Source organism: Pteropus medius, unplaced genomic scaffold (genome assembly GCF_902729225.1).
Source record: "Pteropus medius unplaced genomic scaffold, Ma_sr-lr_union100, whole genome shotgun sequence".
NCBI lineage: Eukaryota > Metazoa > Chordata > Mammalia > Chiroptera > Pteropodidae > Pteropus > Pteropus medius.
In genome coordinates this window covers 1,467,839-1,488,237 of record NW_024340700.1, presented here as the reverse complement: position 1 = coordinate 1,488,237, position 20,399 = coordinate 1,467,839, and the positions used below count along the sequence as shown (strand labels likewise).

At 32.3% G+C, this 20,399-nt stretch overlaps 1 protein-coding gene across 1 annotated transcript in view; it reads right to left on the bottom strand.

The window, feature by feature from the left end:
• Window positions 1-20,399, bottom strand: part of LOC120617489 (laminin subunit alpha-2-like) — a 230,348-nt gene that overhangs the window by 17,204 nt on the left and 192,745 nt on the right. Inside the window, exons 5-9 of the mRNA XM_039881118.1 lie at window positions 13,608-13,787; window positions 10,691-10,780; window positions 9,178-9,295; window positions 4,145-4,323; window positions 2,084-2,183 (exon numbers count right to left, since the gene is read on the bottom strand). Of these exons, the coding sequence (XP_039737052.1) occupies window positions 2,084-2,183; window positions 4,145-4,323; window positions 9,178-9,295; window positions 10,691-10,780; window positions 13,608-13,787 (667 nt within the window). The remainder of the gene's footprint in view (window positions 1-2,083; window positions 2,184-4,144; window positions 4,324-9,177; window positions 9,296-10,690; window positions 10,781-13,607; window positions 13,788-20,399) is intronic.

Genomic DNA, 20,399 nt, shown 5'->3' with positions numbered 1-20,399 from the left:
ATAGATTCAATAGGACAAGCTCTCATTTTACATTGACAAGAATATAATAAAAATATGATTTAAGTTTTTATTATTTATGCTTCTAATAAACACAAATTATAAGTACAAAAATATATAAATAATTAAAGATATTGGAAATAAAAAAATCATCCAAATCCAATGACTGAGAATGACAACCTTCCACTTTAAATATTTATAAGTGAATTAGAAAAAATATATAGAAAATTTGAATAATCTAATAATATTTAATTATACATTATATAGTATATAAATATAAATATTTATTGTAGTTTATCTATGACTAATCCACAAAAATGTTTTTAATTCCTCAAAGCAGAAATTATTTAAGGCTTGTTCTTAACATAAATTACTATTCCTAGGTTTATACCAAATGCTATAATAAACAGGGTTAAATTAATTATAAATATCAAAGAGGATGACAGAATTTCATACAAAATTTAACCCCTCTAAAAATTGATAAATATTTCTCCTAAATAAACTTTGGGTTAAAGAGAAAAGCAAGAATTCAATTCCAGATAGTTTTCTAAATAGAAAATAACACCAATGAAAGAGGAGCTCAGCAATGTTTTTGGGGTATATATAAAAAAACTATAGCCAAAAGTTAATTTGTCAGCTTAAATGCTTTCAATATCTAAAAAATAATGTTAATAAATTAAAATTCAGTTCATGCAGGAACACCTTCCTAGGAACACCACAGGAAGAAGGGATATTTAAGAAATAAACACAAAAGCAAGCAAAAAAGGACATCTTAAACAAAACTAATCAAGGAAATCAAAAGAGGACAAATGATCAAAGAATTATCACAAAAATGTTTTAGTACTAGTTAATTTTTACTGAATGTTTTCAAAGTTTGAAACTTATGGGGCATATAAAAATGGAAGACTGAAAAAAAAATGGAAGGCAGTATAATTCAGTTTATGAAGCTAGTAAAAACTTGATATCGAAATCTAATGAAGATAAACCAAAATAAACATAATAACAGCTAACACTTAAATCATATTTATTTGATGGTAGGAATTATATTTAGCATTATATATTACACATAGGGTAGAAAGTTAAGTGTTACTACTGAAAATGTGATTTAGTTGTTACTATAAAAAGATAAAGGACGGTAAAATTTAAAATGACTTAAATAATTTACCATTTGAATATTAAAATAATCAGATTTTTAATATTTTAGTATTTAAGATTATATGACTTAAATTGATAATCCTATAGTTTTATGAAGAAAGCAGGTAAGCTAAATTATGCCAAAGAAACATTACTAGGCTTTTAACTTGAAAATCTTTGGAAAGAAAATCCTATATTGTAGCATGGCCTATTTTAGTTCTTTCAAAGAAGAGAAGAATCCACTTTTAGAGATATAAAGAAACTGTTCCAGATGTATTCCATGAAATTTCTGCTTAACTTTGGCAAGTAACTCTCCTGGAAGTAGCTCCTAAACACTTTATAGCAAGGAGTTCTTTTGGCATTTGATTCCTTAATGTTTCAAGGTTATCGTGAATTTGAGTTTTCAAATTAAATATTTGGCTTACATTAGTGTCAGCCTCTTTTCCTCCTTAAATCCATGACTACTACCCTTTTTAGTCCTTTATATACACTCCTTACTTTCCATATTATTGACTACAGCTCAGTATGTGACCTCTTCTAATTGTTCTCATTACAGTATACACATCCCTTAATAAATACTATCTTTTCATCATAGAAATGACAGAAGCTACAAAACAATCTAATAAATAACTAGACATAAAAAATTACATATATCACTAATTTTTGATTGACAGAAGAGGCATATGCATAGATATGTAAATATGTATATGTAATGCAAAATAAATGATTCAACTCTTCTTGCATTTAAATAATTATACTTAAGCATGTAATTCATTATTGAGATGAAATTAAAAAAAGAAACAAACTACTTCCTGGAACGAAATTTGAGAGATATTAGAAGAAATTTATATTAAATGAATGAAATTCATTGCAAAATGTTTTCCTAAAAAAAATCGTATTTAGTTTTTAGTTGTCTTTTTATCAGAACGGTGGCCTCTGTTATGGCTCTCACCTCGCCGAGCATGTTTTTCATCCTTGACACAGACTTTATTTAAGGAACCAATTGAATTACAATGGCATGGCTGGCATGGTCTTGAATACCTTGGAGATACCTAACAAAAATATTAAAATGCTTTTAATCAAGTGTAATAAAAACACCAATATTTTTCAATTCAGTAAATTTTAAGATCAAATTAATTGTAATAATACATAGTAATAAATTATACAGAGAAAATTATAAGAAATTACCTTTAATGCATGTTTGCAACTTCTAAAATCGATTTCTTGTAAATGAATATGCAATAGTAAAGAGGAAAGTACAATAAACTCCTACATATTTGTTACCTAGATTCAGAAATTATTAAGATTTTGCTATGTATGTTTCATCAGATTTATCTTGATTTTATTCTCTCTTTTTTCCCCCATTAAGCAATGTTTCACAGAAAAACTGATAATTAGATTGGAAATTAAAGAATGAGTAGGAAGAACATGAGAAAAAAAAATAACTTTGTGGGGATATGGCAAAAAATTTCTTTTAGATAAAATGTTGATTCTTATAAATATGATTTATGATTCCAGTGGTGAGCTTGAATAGACCAAATCCTCCTAAATCATTATCTCTCTTTGTAGTAATTAGAGAAAACTGCCTGAATTGATGATGAGGAAACCTTCTAACATATAGATTCTATGAATATGTCTACTTTACATTTGATTTTTAATTTTATTAAAATAAAAATTCACATTCCTAATTAGACCTTAATGTAAACATTGATATATATGTATATAGATGGATTTGTGTGTATATATACACTTAAATGCATATATTTATTTTAACTATTAAACATGCATTTAGTAGACAAATCTAAATTAAATTTTAAGACAATAATTTTAAAAATATTATAGAGATAAGTTATTTAGCTGTAAAATAGCACAAGGATGGACAAATGAATCCATGGAATAGAACTAGAGCTCTAAAAATTTAACCCCAGAAATTGACCCATATGATCGACTGATTTTCAATAAATTCTTCAAAGCAATTCGAAGGAGAGAAAGGAAGTATTTTCCAAAAACTGGTGCTAGAATAGATTAGCCTTGTATATCTCAATCATTATGTCACATCATACACAAAAATTTACTTGTGTATGGGCTGTAGCCCTAAAACTTAAAATGTTTCTAGAATAAAGAACATTTCAACTTAAACAGACACTTTACAAGAGAAGATATAGGAATAGCCAATAGCACTTAAAAGAAAATTATATTCATAATGAGATCATTGAATTTATAATGGAAGATCTGCTGTAGGACCAAACATTGATGGAAATGGCTTAGTGATTGCCAAATATCCACACTTACTATACCCACACCCACTAGAATGGCTAATTCAAAAAGATAATCAACAACAAATATTAAAAATGACATGGAAGAATAGGAACTCCCGTACATTTTTGCTAAACATGTACAATTTTACTACTAATTTAGAAAAATGTTAGCAGTTTCTTATAAAGTCAAATATATCCCTATCCTATAACAAGCATTCTACTCATAGACATTTACACAAGGTAAATAAAATATGACCACAAAAGATGTACATAATTGTTCTATAGGAGCTATTTAAAAAATAGAAATGACCCAAATGTTCACCAATAGGTGAACGAATTAAAAATTATGGTACATTCATGCAAAGGAACACTGTTCAGCAATTTTTTTAAAGGAACTATTGATTCAGATAACATGGATAAATTTTAAAATGTTATGCTGAATGAAAGACACAAAGGTGTATGTACTTTTTTATTTCATTTTTATGACATACACTTAGAGGCAAAACTAATTTATGTTCTAAAAATTAGAACAGAGTTTGTCTGGGGGTGGGATATTGACAATGAAGCACAGTGGAACTTTCTGGAGAGATGGAATTGTTTTGTATCACATCCTCAAATATTTATATCTGTTTCCATTATGAAACATTCCTGGTCATCTTTTAGAATTTGAAGTCTATCAAAATTATTTTTTCCATATAATACAGCTTTGTATGAAAAAAAAAATGACACTTCATGAAAGAAAAAGCACACTTTACCCCTTTGGGTCTGAAGAAACCATCAGCACATGTTTCACAGTTTATACCAGCAGTGTTTTGGGTACAATTGATGCACACACCCCCTCCGATGTACTTCCCATGTATATTTAGACTCAGATTTCTTCTAGCAACATTTTCATCATAATAGCATTCTTCGGCTTTCCCATGACAATTGCATGCTGCATTAGAGAAAAATAAGTTCATAAATATTAATTTCAGGTTTCAGATATTTTTAAAAAATTATTTTCTATTATATAATAATTTTTATACTATATATACTATGTATAAATAATCAGTACAAAAGTATCTCAAAGGTATTTGGATTTATTGGCTATATTAGTAAATTCATGCTTTTTAATGGAACTTGAAATAATTAAAATATATAAACTGAATCATATGAAATTTCCAATATTTGACTGATTTGATTGTATGAAACTGAAATTTCATACGGTTCAACCTAAAATTTCCTATTATGAAAAACAGTAAATTATTGAACTATAGCTCTGAATAATTAATATCCAGGTAATAGGTAATGAATAATTATTATATGTGATTCTCTATGTTAGATCTTAAGAGTAAAAACGAATGTTTAGGACATAGTTTCTTCCTTTTACTACTAATAACTAAAACAGGGTTTGTTTTATATATATAAAATGAACCACTTTCTATTCTGTTTATCGCCACTGATTTTAATTCTTGAAATAGCTTTATGTGTCTGGTACTATTATTAACCTCTCTTCACATATTAGGAACCTGAGGCACAGAGAAGTGAAGTAACTTGTAAAAGGTAACCAAATCAGTATTGCAAACCACTCTGAAGTCAGGCTCCAGAATCTCCATGATTAACCACTGTCCCAGTGCCTTCATGTTCTATCTGATGAGAGAGATATGTTGTATGATAAGTGCCAAATAATCAGGACAAAATGAGAGCTGCTTTGCTTAGCAGCTGAGATCATGCTATTTTGCAACAGTCCTGGATTTGGGTATCTTCTCTACTACTTTGTAGTCATGTGATGCAGGGAAATTCTAATTTCACTGAGGCTCCATATCCATGTAAAAGTGATCAATAATAATTACCAGATATTTAAAAGCATTACGTGAGAAAACGCATGTAAAATCATTACTATATGCTTTAAAAATAAGTTCTCAATTGATATTTCCTCCTCCCTCCTCCTATTCTTCTCCTCTTGCTTCTCCTTTTCTTTTTCATGTCACTTTATAAGAGTTCAGAGTAGTGAAAAAATCACTTCCCCAGAAAGAACTTGATAAAGCTTTGAAAAATAGGAAGATTTTATTTATGATGGGAACTAGGGAAAAGATATTATGCTAAGTGTCTTTCCTCAAATGTCAAGTTTCTTAAATGTCCTCACATTGATTTCCACATATATACATGTGTGTGTGCATGACACACAGATCAATTTCCTTTTTTATTCCCCCCACAAAAGTGGACATTTATATACTGTTCTGAACTGTTTCATTTTACTAACAGTAAATAGCATAGCTCTTTCTCTAGTAGCATATCAAGTCCCTATCAGTGGGCAGTTACATTGTTTCCAGATTTCTCCTTTACTTAGGAAGACATGGAGGTGGGGGTAGGAGTGGGGGTTCTAATGTTAGACTGCTTTCCACTTGAAGGCTTAGAGGAGAAAATTCAAGCTTCAGTGTATCATGTCAGTACTTATCTCTTATGGTTGCTTTTAGAATCCAATACATAGCACAATGCCTGACATAGTGAAAAAATACTCAGCTCCATAATTGTTAGTAGCAGTAATATTAACAATCGTGTGGTAATGGCAAGGATCATGATAATATGCCCTGAGTATATCTACAGGCTAGATTCCTGAAAGTGCAATTTCTAGTTCAAGAGGTGTGTAAAATTTTCATTTTAATTAGCTTGAAAAATTCCCTTCCAAGAATGCTGTGTCAAATTACTCTTTCTCCAATAATGATGATAAAATTCTACCCCCATAGCCTCACCAACATTGTATCAACCGCTTTAATGCAGTTCCTGGACATAGTAAGCATTTGTTGAGTGGATGAATGAACATTTTGATAAGTTCAAAGGAGTGTTTTAATTGTTTTAATTCGTACTACCTTAATTTTGAATGTGATCATCTTTTTATATGGTTATAAGTCATTTGTTTTCCTGAGAAATGCCTGTTTTGATCTTTGCCTATTTTTAACAGGTTTATTGACTTTCTCTTATTGCTATGTAACTTAACATAGTAAAGATATTATCTCTTTGTCATATTTGTTGCAAATGCTTTCCCTAGTCTGTTGACTTTTGATTTAGAATACAGTATTTTTGCTCTATCGTTGGAGAGTTTTCAAACTTTGTTCTAGGGAACAGATAGTAATAACTATAAATCAATAGGCATTATAAGTAGTTTTATATCTTTAAGACTGCACAGAAATTCTTTAAAATCCTTTTGTAAAAATATAATGCAAGAAACAGTCAAGATGTCTGCTGTTAATGTAAGTAGAAGGAAACAGAGAGTAATACAAATTTATTTTCACATTATCTAGAATTAGTGCTGCTGAGAGTGTTTATAGACTGTCTTCACATTCCATGCAGAGAAGGCCCGTTGCCTACACAGCTTAGAGGACATGGGTAGTACCTACTCAAAAGAGCCATTTTCACTGTCAACAGTTTTCTATTTCATAGAATGTCCAAAACACAAAATTGAAACTGTCGTTTAGTACGGGCGTAGAAGCGGAATAAATATTCTTTGCTCTTTAGAGATATCATGCATGTAAATAAATAAACTAGATTGGTGAAAATCGAAATTAAATTCAAATCGATTAGAAGGAGGTTATTCATTTTATAGAAGGATTTCTCATGTTACAGAAGGATTTTTCTAACCATTAAAACAGCTGGAACACAATGTAACTTGGAAAAGAACTTTTTCATATAAGCTTTTAGAAATGCATACATTGCTCAAAGCATGACATTTATACAATGTTTTATAGTTAAGACCCATATCTTAATTTGTGGTTTAAAAAAAAAATTTTATTTTTTCAATTTGGAAATATAACCTCCCATCTGCCCCACAAAGAAAGATAAAATTGTTTCATAATTCTACCTTTTAAAAAATGTGCATAGTGGCAAATGGAAATCTTTCATACCATTTTGAGCATCCTTGTTGCTAATAAGTTTGATCTATCCTTTTTGCCTTGTTTAAACACATACACACAATTGGAGAGTGGCAAAGGATTTTGCAGATCCCCTTAACATTACATAATTATACCTGTGATAGAATATCAGAGGCGATAGTGAGAATCACTATCCTCAAATGCTACCCCCACTTGTGACTGCTAATATTCCACAAGCAGAAGAGAAATTTAATTAAAATTTAAAGAAATTTGAGAGCAAATATCCATGAGTAGCAGTTAACTTAAATTCGCTCTTAGGAAAGAATGTCTGCTCTCATTGGGAGAAGTAGTAGAGAACCTGAGGGATTGTCAGGAATGGGGTAGAGCCCTGATGCCCTTCTACAATAGTTGAGGGGTAGCCCATTCCTCCAGATATGTCTTAGTAATAATGGGTGTTTTCTAAACCAAAATATGTCACAAGCAGGCAGACACAGACCAAAAAACAAAAGAGGTGGATTCAGAAAGTGAAGGGATCCACTACTTGGATAGTATATAAAGAATCTTAAACTGAATTGAAAATGTATTTTATAGTTGTGGAATGCTTTGTTATTAAAATTCGCTATAATTCAATAGTTTTAAAGACCTACCATGTCTGACACCTAACACACGATGACTATATTCAATAAATAGGGTATCTACCAAGCCTGTTCTGGAAGTCATATATACCCACTGAACTGAAAAAAATGTGGTAGAAACCGATTCATTAAATATTAATATTTGATTTCAATTGCATTGGACCTCGTGACTAGTTTTAAATTATAGTTCAGCATTAGTCTTTGTTTTAGGTCTTGTCTTAGCTTGAGCATATTGCCAGAAGCACAGGTTTCTCTAATATCCCTGTCACCATGTTGGACCAGTTGGCAATATCAGGGTATAAAGTCATTTGCTATACCGCTTGGATATTTCCCTTTCAGAAAAACTGGACATATGAGTTGTCTTCAAAAGTGATAACATTAAAGTATAAATGAATATTTGTTGGCACATATTTGCATAACCAGTTGTTTTACTGTTTTTCATTATTGGCTTTTTTCTTGGTTGTCACTGTACAATAATTGCTATAGCATAGTTTATGCTAATGATTGTCACTGATGCCATTTCTAATATTAGCATTGTATACTGCCATTAATGAGAAATGATACATTTAAAATATTAATGCTTATTATTAAAATAAATGTTCTTTATCTGCAAATTTGATTTCTTGCCATCTCTGTTACCTTTCACTCTTGTACTCTTCCAAGGTATTGCCCCCAAATACCACGCATTAGTGTTTGACTAATGAAAGAGTGCTTTTTTACCCCCAAACTGTCTGTCTCTAACCCACAAGGCACAATCTCCCCACTCCTTATTTTTCGCCCTTAATTAGATGATGGATATTCAAAAACTATTTACTAGAGGTAAGCAGTCGAGTGAGGGTCCGCAAAAGGAGCAAGCAGGAGTACATAGAACAATACTGGTTTCAGAAGCATTTTGTAACACACATGTTTAGAAATCTAGTCTCTATACAGTGTAGCTGAATGCTTACTTACATTTCTATTAGTCTACATATATATTATGCTGTAAGCTTCAGTTTCACCCTGATGACAACAAGTATGCTTTTATCTATGCTTTTATCTATTTCTCATAATTCTCATACAGTGATAAATTCTTAGGTGTTTGGTAAATGTTTTCCAAAAACAAAACAAAACAAAACAAAACAAAACAAAAACAATTTGAAAGGCTAGGTAACAGAAATAGTAGAGTAGAAGAGCTTATCAGCTATTGCCTTGAAAAAAAATATAGAAACTGGAAATATGTGCTTGCCTAAAATCACCATATGTTTACATTACCCGTGTCCCAGAAAAGGAAGAATTACACATGCTGTTGGCTTTTCAGGAACATACCTTCACATTCAGTTCTAGTCAGGAAAGTCCCAGCTCGCCATGGTTTCTGATGGAACCCTGGACAGCACTGATCACAGCTATCACCACATGTATTATGCTCACATTCACAGCGGGATTTCTAATCAAAAAGAGGAGGGAAAGCATACTTTGGGCAGTTTTTAGAACCATAAATGAAAGGTAGAATGAAAAGAAGAGAAAATTTCTAGACTATGTACCAAAATGTAAAACTCCTGTCAGTCTGGGAAGGAAGAGGCGACAGCCTTGGGAGTGAGTATATTTGATCAACATCAGATTAGGGAGGTCCAGATTGGTTCTGGAATCACTGGGCTCCAGCTCGAGAGAGAGCAGAGGCCCAACTGAGAGTATTCTTGAAGTCTAAGATCCCTTCTTTGCTTCCTGAGAAAGTTTTCTGGGTTGTATTCATTTTAAGGTTTCCTGCAAAGTACTGTTAACAAAGCACTATTCACAAAGTGTGAGCTGAGGGGAAGTTGATTCCTAGGCATCAAAAGGCATAACTAGAATAGAAAGTGAATGTTCCAGGATGAATCTCCCATCTGTGTGACTCTGAGCACAGTCTTGATTCATCACATGGAACTGGCTCTCCAAGGCTGCCTATGGGTTCTCAAAGATTGGGGAGCACTGCCCATCATGACACCTGAAAGACAGTATCCACACACTGCAGGAAGCAGCACCACAAACTTGCCTAGATAAATATACCAGGGCATTTGAATCTTCCCTAGGAAGTAACATTACAATGCATTAGTCAGAAAACAGGCTTTCAGAAAAATGCCATTTGTATTACAGTTTTTGTAGGGGAAAAAAATCTCTATATAGGTAGCTACGTACATATACACACATCTTACTAGTCAACATATTTCTTCCATATACTATATAGCAAATGATTTTATATTTCACTAGCTTGTTTGCAACTGAGAAAAACAGATTCATCTTCTTTTTAGGTTACGTTCACTTAATATGTTGTCTTTAATAAAAAAATTGATCCAAAAGCATTCCAACATTTTCTAGCCTGAGAGTTTCAATGTTCTCTTGAATATTCTCTTTTACCCCACTCCTTATTGTCCCTGCCCTCCCCTCAGTCTCCTGTTCCACAGCCATTTATATTTATTTCCATATACATTTTTCATTTGTTTGCATTCGCTTTTTTGATGAAAACTTTTAAAAGAAATGGTCAAGTTGATTGATGGCAGGCATTCTCTAAAGCTAAATCATATAGCAGGCTGTCATAGCTAGAGAGGTTTCAAAATAGATATACCAGTTTGTAGCCTTTTTGGGATGAAAAAAAAAAACTAATCTGTTTTCTGATACTGTGATGGCTGACTTCAAAGTCTATCATTCTAAACACCAGCTCTATTTCACCCTGGCACAGCTTTCTGTTACACTGCCTAAGCGGGACCAGACACCCGTTCACAGCATCCCTGTCAGCAAAGCCTCTCATAAAGCATTTTACAGTTCAGAGCTTCATTTTGCCTAAGCATCCTATAAATATACATACATTTGTCACTGGATCAAGTGGACAAGCCCTGGCATGACCATAGCAGATGCACATCCCTCCAACAGAAATATCCTTGACCGAGTAGTAATACTGAAAAAGCAATCCAGAGAGAAATCCTGTTAAGATGACTGCGAGATGAAAGTAACAAAGGGAAAAACTTTGATTTCTTTTTTTACCCTTAGGTTGAAGCAGGTTTCTGTTTCTACAGGACAACTGAGGGCTCACAAAAGGGACCAAGTAACTCCTCGCATTATAATCATGGCCCAAAGAAAGAATACTTCTAATTTATGTTAGGTAGGCATTTTAGATCTTTCTTTCTCATAGACAGTACAAAGTCCATGCTGGAGTATCTGTTGTTGAGAGCAAGTTGGTTTAATTCTTCATGAAAGTTGTATTTAGTTTCTTGAAAGAAAACGTCTTTTATTGTAGTTTTAGAAATCTTAGTATTCATGAATTATATGCAGACTGTTTTATATGATAAGTTTGCAAAGAATCAACAAACTTAGGGGAATGTGCTCATAAAAATACATTTTTAACCATATTAAGAAGGAAATAGAAAGTAACTCATTGCAAGGTTGACTTAATGTGAAGAGTAAACCAGATGTGCACACTTGCTTTTTAAAATTTTTATGTTAAAATGTCCATGCAATTACTTTCCTATCTGAAGTTAATATGGAGCTGTGTTTCTAATTATTTCAATCTATCCAGCTATTTTCTAAAGAATATTTATAAGTATAGAACTGGATTATTCTTTAAAACTATAATTAATATTTATATAATATTTTATAATTGTAAGAGTATCTCACATTATCACATGTAATCCAAATAATAATCTCGGTGGCAGATAGTTCTATTATTCCAATTATTCACATAAAAATTTGAGATAATTTTTGCTAGACAGATATCTGAGTTCCCTGGCTACAAATTCTCTTTTTCCATTTACTTCTTTCTTCTTTTATTTTTGTTTGTTTTATTGTTTATATATAGTGTCTTTTATAACATTTTTGTTACCTTACCTTACCTGATATACCCAGACATCAAATTAATGGAATTTGTAGGAAGTTTAGGTAATGTAAAGTCTGCTTTTTACTAACTTCATCACGTAATAATATAGATACAAATAGAAATATTTACTTGGAAAGCTAATAGAGTAGTTTTTGTAGATGGTTTTAAAATTGGAAAATCTGTTTTAAATATAAATGTGTAATGTTTCACTTCTGAGTCACGAAGAGAAGCTAAAATTCAATATTCTATTATTATATATTTAAATTTACATGTAATGTTTACTAAACTTTACTTTCAAAAAACATATGTAAATGCTAAATTTTATTGCACTATTTTAAAGGCTCATGTACAATGAAGTTCTAAATAATAGATGTGTACCCCAAGCTTTGCTTTGCCTTCTGCAAAAGATGATAAAAGGAACACATTTATTTCCATTGATTTTTTTTTTCCCTCTGATAGATACACTGTCAGGAAAGATTAAATTTCACTTCAAAATTATTCAGTCTTCTTGGTATATATTTTTAAGTCATGCCAAAAGTATAATTAAAAGTGATTTTTTAACAAATGTAGAATCTAAACATTGTTATAAAATAATGATTACTCTTGCATAAGATAATTTACAATATGCTGAAGTATAATACAAGGTAAATTATGGTTTGGAAAATACAGGGCACTAAAACAATGAACATATGGGGAAAATAAAACTTTAAAACTTATTTTGTAATGATGGAGATGTTAGTTAGGTGTGGGTAATTTAAGTAATGAGAAGAGAAAATACATGAAGGGTATTCATGGACCATGAAAAACACTGCCCTTCAATATTCAGCCTAATGGTTGAATAATTTGGCATCTGGTGGCAATAGTCTGACCGCAGTAGCACCATTTTAGAACTAAGTGCTTTGCCCACAATCTTAGTTTCTCCCTACACTCTTTTTTCCACGTCCGCCTCTACTCATACAGTAGACATTCTCTTAGCATGGATTTGCTTCATGGACTTATAACTGAAATTACTCTTGTGGTGATGTCTGGGTTATGTAGCAGCATATAAGGGAGGTGACTTAAATCAGTACACATGGTGAAGGATATACAGAAGGAAGCACAGTTATCACTCATAGAAACCTGAGCTCTTCATCTATGTCATAATCCCGCAAATTCCAGTTTAACACTGGAAAACAGCACTTCTGTTAGCTCCCGTTTTCAAAGATCTGTTGACAGGATGTTATAACCTTTTTGCTGATACTCTATTCATAAAGAAAAATAGAAAAGTACTTTTTTTAAACTATGGCTTGTGATTCATTAATAAAGCATAAAACTAAATTATTTGGAAAAAATGGTCCACAGGCCAGAGACATCAACATTACTGTGAACTTGCTAGAACCTTACTTTCTTAATTCTGCCCTAGATCTCCTGAGTCAGAATCTGCATTTCCACAATATCACCAGTTGATACTATGCACATTAAAGTTTAAGATCTATTGGTGTGTGTGTGTGGGTGTGTGTGTGTGTGTGTGCATGCACCTGTCTGTGTCATGATATAAAATGTATTTTGTTAGTGTGGGTTACAGACAGAATGTTTTAACTTCCTATTAGTAACTCTCCAAAGCCAACTATGATAATAGTTCAGGTCGCCTAAAATGACAAAACTAACTTAGTCCTCAAAACTAAGATTATAAACTAGGCATTATGATCATTTTACAAAATACGAAATTGAAGTTTAAAAGTTTGATAAATGTTACACATCTAATGAGTGGTTGAGCTTAAATTTGAAGAAAGGTTCTATTAAATTCTAAAGTCTTTGATAACAACCACTCCTACAAATTATAGAAAGATATCTTTTAAAATTATTTCATAGACAATTAAGAAGTGTACTATACTATCATTCACAGGTTGCAATATGATTCTTCATAACTTACCCTTCGTGTGACAATGGGGTCAATTTCTCTGGGGTCTTTGTGAGCAAACATCATCAAATCAGCATTCAAGGTGCGGATCCTCTGAAACCTCAGGCGGATGTAGCGAGCTGAGGTAAATTCTAGCAGTTCAGGAGAAGGGTCATCAGCACTTGGTCTCCCATTGATCAAAGAGATGTGAATCTACAAAATGTTGGAAATAATTTAACAATTAAGTTCATCAAAATTTAAATATCAGCTTTTGTTTGTTTGTTCTTGGAAAAATAAGGATAAACTTCCCTTCTCCCAATTAGCCATGCAGATGAGGATTCATATTTACTTACTGAAAAGTATTGAAGTAATTGGGAAATTTTATAGACCTTAAATATATGGAATGCAATTCATTTGTTTACATTTTAGGCATTCTCTAAATATTGCCATTACCTGTATTCTTTTGTTTCAAGGCATTGTATCTACTCGACCTTCCTAGGATTTTAATAAATTCTTAAAGCAATTTATCTTTTTCTGAAAATTGCTGTGCCATGAAATTATTTTAAAATCTGGTATACAGTGGGATACCAGAAAATTTGGTTGGAAAAAGTTACAAAATAGACAAAAACAAGAATCTACTATATACTTAAAATAATTCTGAACTTGAAAGTATCTAATTATATAGCTTTAGTATCTAGAGAGCAGAAAGTGACGCATTGCAAGGAAAACTAGACAAATCTACAGTCACAGGGAGAGATTTCAATTGGCTGTTCATTTGTTGTTTATTTTTGGGTAATTGATCTATCAGGAAGACAAAAATGTATCAAGGGTATAACAACATTTGATAAAAAATACAATCTATGAAAATACCTGGGTAGAATAGTAAATTTGTTAGAAAAAAATAATTTAGCACAGTTGACACCAGAAGAAATAAAATCTCATGTATTGTTTTCCATGTACAAAATGGAGAAATTGCCAAGGCATTATCATCCGAAGGTTCATGAAGCCCACATGCTCTCACAGGGCTTTCACAAGAACAGGGAGAAACCAGTTTGGTAAAATAAAAAGAACTATCGCTGATAAAGAAACGTTTTCCCCTAATACCTAAAAAACTCCTATAAACCAACAATAATGACAAAAAAAAGGCCAGCATAACACACACACACACACACACACACACACACACACACACACACACACACAAGACAAAAGATATCAAGGGACTATTCAAAGGAAAAAATATATAAATGGCTGTTAAACTTTTGAAAAGATAGTAAACTTCACTCAATAACAGAGAACTGTTAATTAAAACCATAATAATAAACTTTCCATTTTCTCAAATCCCCACATATTGGTAATATCCCCTGATGGCAACTGAGGGGGTACAGTCATTCTCACATACTTACAAGTATGAGTATAAAACAGCAATTACTATCAAAATTACATATGCATAGAATTTTTGACCTAGAAATTCTACTTCTGGGAAATTATTCTACAGATATTACATATATACATATTATTCCTACAGCATTTTTTGTAATAGCAAAAGACCGAAAATGATCTAACACTCATCAATATGCAACTGGTTAAATAAATTATATGTCTATGTAGTAAATTAGTGCACCATAAAAAAAGAATGAGGAAACTCTTAAATACTGATAGAAAAAAGTACTTTTTCTTTTTTTGTACTTCATAAATGCATTATTACCTATGGAATAAATTAAATCAAATTAAAATTGTTTTAAAAAGTTGAAATTGAGTGGTAGGTTTAAGACTACACATGCGCGCACGCACACACACACACATACACACACAAGCACGTGCATATATGTACAGGAGGCAAAAGAGACAGCATACAAGAAGAAAGGAGTCCTGTGCTGGGCTGAAAGCTGTTCAGGAACACGACAGTCCATGTCCATGCATGTACTGGGAAACTGTGACTTGAGGTCACCCACTGGAATTTTCATTCTTTTTGCAAGATGATATATCATGTGTGTTAATTACATTTTTTGACAGGAGAGGCAATGGTGTGTGTTTCCACTCCTAACATGCTGCATTTAGATAATCCCCGAGAGCATTTTACAAACTAACTGCCAATAAACTACTGAGTCACTAGAGAAATAAATTTAGCAAACTCCGAGATGAAAAACTAATTCTGATGCCACAAAGAATTAACTCAAAATACCCTGGGATAAAAAGACGAAATGTCCCAGCTAATTGAGTCAACCTTAGATACTTAGTAAAGAATAAATTCACAACATATTTGAGAATGATAGAATGCAAGATGTGCTAAAACACTAAATCTAAAATTATTGGCTCTAACGTAAAAAGTTCTAAAAAAGCAAAGTGTATCTTGCATATTCAACAGTTCTGCCATCTAGCAGGTGAGGCAGAAATATGTTTAAAATTAAGTTGTCTCTTACATAAGAAGGTATCAATTAAATGTTAAAAGAATGAATGGATGCATGAAACAATTAAAATTATTTCCCCTTAGAAATTAATTTTGGCATCCAAAAAGTCACCAGTGCCCTTGAATTCATGCTTAAATTTCTGTCTAATCAAGCTCTCCCTAGAGTGCTTCTAAAAATGCTACTTGTAAGAGGAAGAAATTATTATATGTCTAAGATTAAAGTTTCTGAAAATTACTAAGGTTTATTTGGTGTTCATTCTATAGTGAACCATATATGTGGCTGTACATGAAATCATTTAAACATACAGGAGCTTTAAAAGAAATGGTGTACTTGTTCTCATTTAGGTTTATAAACCATATGAAAGCTACATAAAGTATTCAGAAAAGAACACTTCTCACAGCTTTGGTATTTTCATCAAGCTACTCTGCCAAGAAATCTTGTGAGTATAGTTAGTTCCAAGCTGTTTCTGGGATATAAAACCAGCCAGCTGTTTAGCCATGTTGTGAGCAGCTTCTTTCCATCGTTTTCTTTTTTCTTTTTTTCTTTTTTCTTTTCTTTTTCTCTCTCTTTCAAAATAAATCATAATATTGGATAGGTTATTTCCACTGGCATGATGCTGTGTAATTCCAAGTCCACTAGATAGTTTAGCATACTTCCTGATTTTCTATGGGGTGACAATAAGCACGTGCCTCTCTTCAAAAAGGATGAAAAGTGTTGTTCCTCAAGACCCCCACTATCTTAATGAGAGGATGTGAGAAGTCTGTAGCAGTCTAGTGACTTCTAAAATGATTTCCATTACAGACATGTTAGTGAGTGTATGCTCATGCTGTCAAAGGAATCCATTCCAACTGAAAACATCAGCCTGATTAACAACTGTTTTTTTAATATATATTTTTAAATAAATGTCTTTGAAATTAGTTTTCACAGATAAAAAGAAAAAAAAATATACCTCGAGTTTATGACCAAAGGACTAAATCAATATTACACTCTACCCATCAAAGTAATTCTGCTTTTATTAGTGTAAGCATACTGTATAAATCATGTTTTCATTGCAGATAAATAAACATTTGTGCTTCCATGGCATTTTTACTTTTACGATTAGAATACAATTTTAAAAATGGTTTATTCAGCAAATAATCAGATTTCTAGTACATATAATTGTCCTTTATTATTATGCTTTTCTATTTATATTACTACATCTGCTTTAGATTTCTAGAAGAGCTTTAATCCTAATACCCTGCTCAATAATATACATTTATTGAGTGACTACTTGAGTGGAAGAATAAAGTCCACTTAAAACATCATTAATAAGTGTTAGAAACTTTAAAATGAGTTGTGGAAGTACATGGAGTTGACAAGGTGATATGCAGTGTGCTCTCAGAACATTTTAAAATCTCATTTGAATTATCAGTCTCTAAATGTGACGATGAAAAGGTACAACAACTTAAAAGTAAGGTGTCTCCAGGAGATAGAACAATAAATTACATTTTTTGGCAGGAGAGGCTATGGTATGTGTTTCCACTGCCTTCTTCAATGTCCAAATCCACCTGTGTAGAATAGAATTATCTATCAATAAGAGTGGCCAAAGAATCTGTAATGTAAATGACTGGTTGAGACTCACGAGAACCTCTTAAATCTGATCATGCTTAATATGATATTCAAAGAGGGGGAGTAAAATTACAATGATAACTTTGAAAAATGAGCCTAATAACTTACCCCATGTGAAGAAAAAAAAATGCATATGTTTGGAGAAAGGGGGTGAGCTATGTGAAGCTTTAGAAAAGGGGACAATGCAACAACTTGTCACTGTCTTTCTAGCATAGGGCAAAGGCTTCGGCTCTAGCTCTAGATGGTCAATAGAAATTCTCAAAGGATGAATTTTCAGTCCTCACCACACCTGATCTATTTAGCAACTTTTGAAACAATGGACTACTTCATTGACTTCCAGGACAACACACTGTCCTTGTTTTCCTGCTACCTCTCCCGCGACTCCTTCTCAATTGCCTTTGCTACTAACTTTTTCTCCTAACTCTAATAGTGGAGCACCATGTTGTTCAGTCTTTGATCTTTTTTCTGTTCTACTGTACATACTCATTTAGTGATCCTATTACAGCTTTAAATACCATCTATACTGATATCTTCCACATCTAAATCTCCAGGCCTTATCTCTACTCTGAAGGTCAGGATGCAGAATCCAACTGCCTTTTTGATATACTTATTTGGCTGTATCTCAAACTTATATCTCAGACTGAGTTCCTGCTCTTCATCCTCACAATCTTCCCAATCTCACTCATTAATTAATTTCATCCTTTTAGCTACTCAGAACCAACAACTTGGAGTCAACTGTGACTTCTTTTGTTTTCTTTCTTCCTACATCCAAATTACCTGAAAATCTTATTGGCTTTACCTTCAAAATATATCCAGCATCAAAACATGTATCACCACCTCCACTAAAACCATCTTAGTCCAAGCTTTTATCATCTTCTACCCGGGCACTACAATAGTATAAAAACAGGTCTTCCTGCTACCAGACTTAACTCCCTAGGGTCTATTTTCAACATAGAAGCTTTTTTTTTTAAAGTTTTTAGTAAACGTTTTCATCAATTTACTCTCTGTATTCCTTAAAAACAAAAATCGCAAGTTTAATATTAACGATTTAAAATATTGTACACTAAACAAAGCCAACTTTCACTCATATTGCACATAGGTCTATAATCTTTCATTTCTGTTTGCCGGATGATCTTCAATAATTTCTGTAAAGAGATTCCTCTTCACCAGATTATATGCAAGAGGTAAAAAATGGAAAATGACTTTATGAAAATAGTGTGAACCATAGCAAAAGTGTGTTATATACCACTGAGTTGTCTTTGACTCCTGGTGACCCTGTGGATAAGTGAGGTCCACAACGTACTGTTCACTTTTGTCTTTTCCAAAGAACTCTGCCTTCTCATGATGTGCCTAAAGTAGGACAGCTTTAGTTTTGTCACTTTTACTTTTAGCAAAGTTTCAGGCTTAATTTACTCTGCTACCTACTTGTTCATCTTTCTGGTGGTCAGAGTATTTGAGAGCTCTTTTCCAATATCATATTTCAAAAGAGTTTTGTTGTTTGTTTGTTTGTGTTTTTTTTTACTATCAGCCTTCTTCAATGTCCAAACTTCACATCCACAGTAATTAGGAATACAAAGGTATGGATGATCTTAGCCTTGGCCTCTAATAACATATCTTTGCTCTTGGTGATTTTTCCTTATTCTTCCATTGCTGCCCTTCTGAGTTTCAGACTTCTCTTGATTTCTTGGCTGCAGTCTCCATTTGAATTGATGATGAACCAAGGTAAGAACAATATTTAACAATATTGATGTCTTCATTGTCTACGTTAAACTTGTGTATTTCTTCTGCAGGCATGATTTATGTCTTCTTGATGTTCAAATGTAGTCCTGCTTTGGCATTTTCTTCTTTCACTCCTATCAGAAGTCATTTGAAATCATTGCTACTTTCTTCCAACACAGGCCTCATGCCAGAATCATATTTATCATTAGCAAACTGAACAAAAGCCATCATTTCCTGAATGAGAGCAAAAGCTTTTAGTCTCTTCTTATCACTTACTGCCTCAACAAGTTTTTTGCAGAGTCTCTCGAGGTCAACATTTGTTTCAGAGACAGCTTTAAATATTTCTTATAAAATTTAACTCCAATCGCATCATTCTTTTCCTTAAAACTTCCCAATGCTTTTCTGCTTCACTACCAATAAAAGCAAAAAATTCTACAATAAACTATGAGATTCTATATTAGAGATACTGGCTCTCTACCCCCTAACATTGTCAAAGGAGAAAACAATACCATTTTGAACACTTTTCCTACTCTTTCCCTCATTCATATTACTTCAGCTAGACTTCCTTCTTTGTTAGGGCATGCCAGACAGATTTTTATCTCTAGGCTTTTGAACTTGGGGTCATGTGCCCAGGTTATAATCCTCCCAGATAACACGATGCTCACTTTATCATATATTTCAAAATATTTAGCAAATTTAACTAACCTTATATCTAAAAAGCTATTTAACAAAAACTCACAGATACAGACAATAGTTTAGTGGTTACCAGAGAGAAAGTGGGTAGGGGAGGATGTAGAAAAGGGTAAAGGGGTTTAAATATATGGCGATGGAAGGAGATTTGACTTTGGATGGTGAACATACAATGCGATATACAAATTATATATTACAGAATTATACACTTTGGACATATATAATTTTATTAACCAATGTCACCTCAATAAATCTAATTAAAACATAATTTTTAAAAAGTTATTTAATAGAAAATTCAGTCAATATTTCTGGAATTATATGAGTAAATCTTTGAGTATGCTGTTTATACAAAATGAAATTAAAGTTAGTAATCCTTTATATCATTTTCTATCCAAGA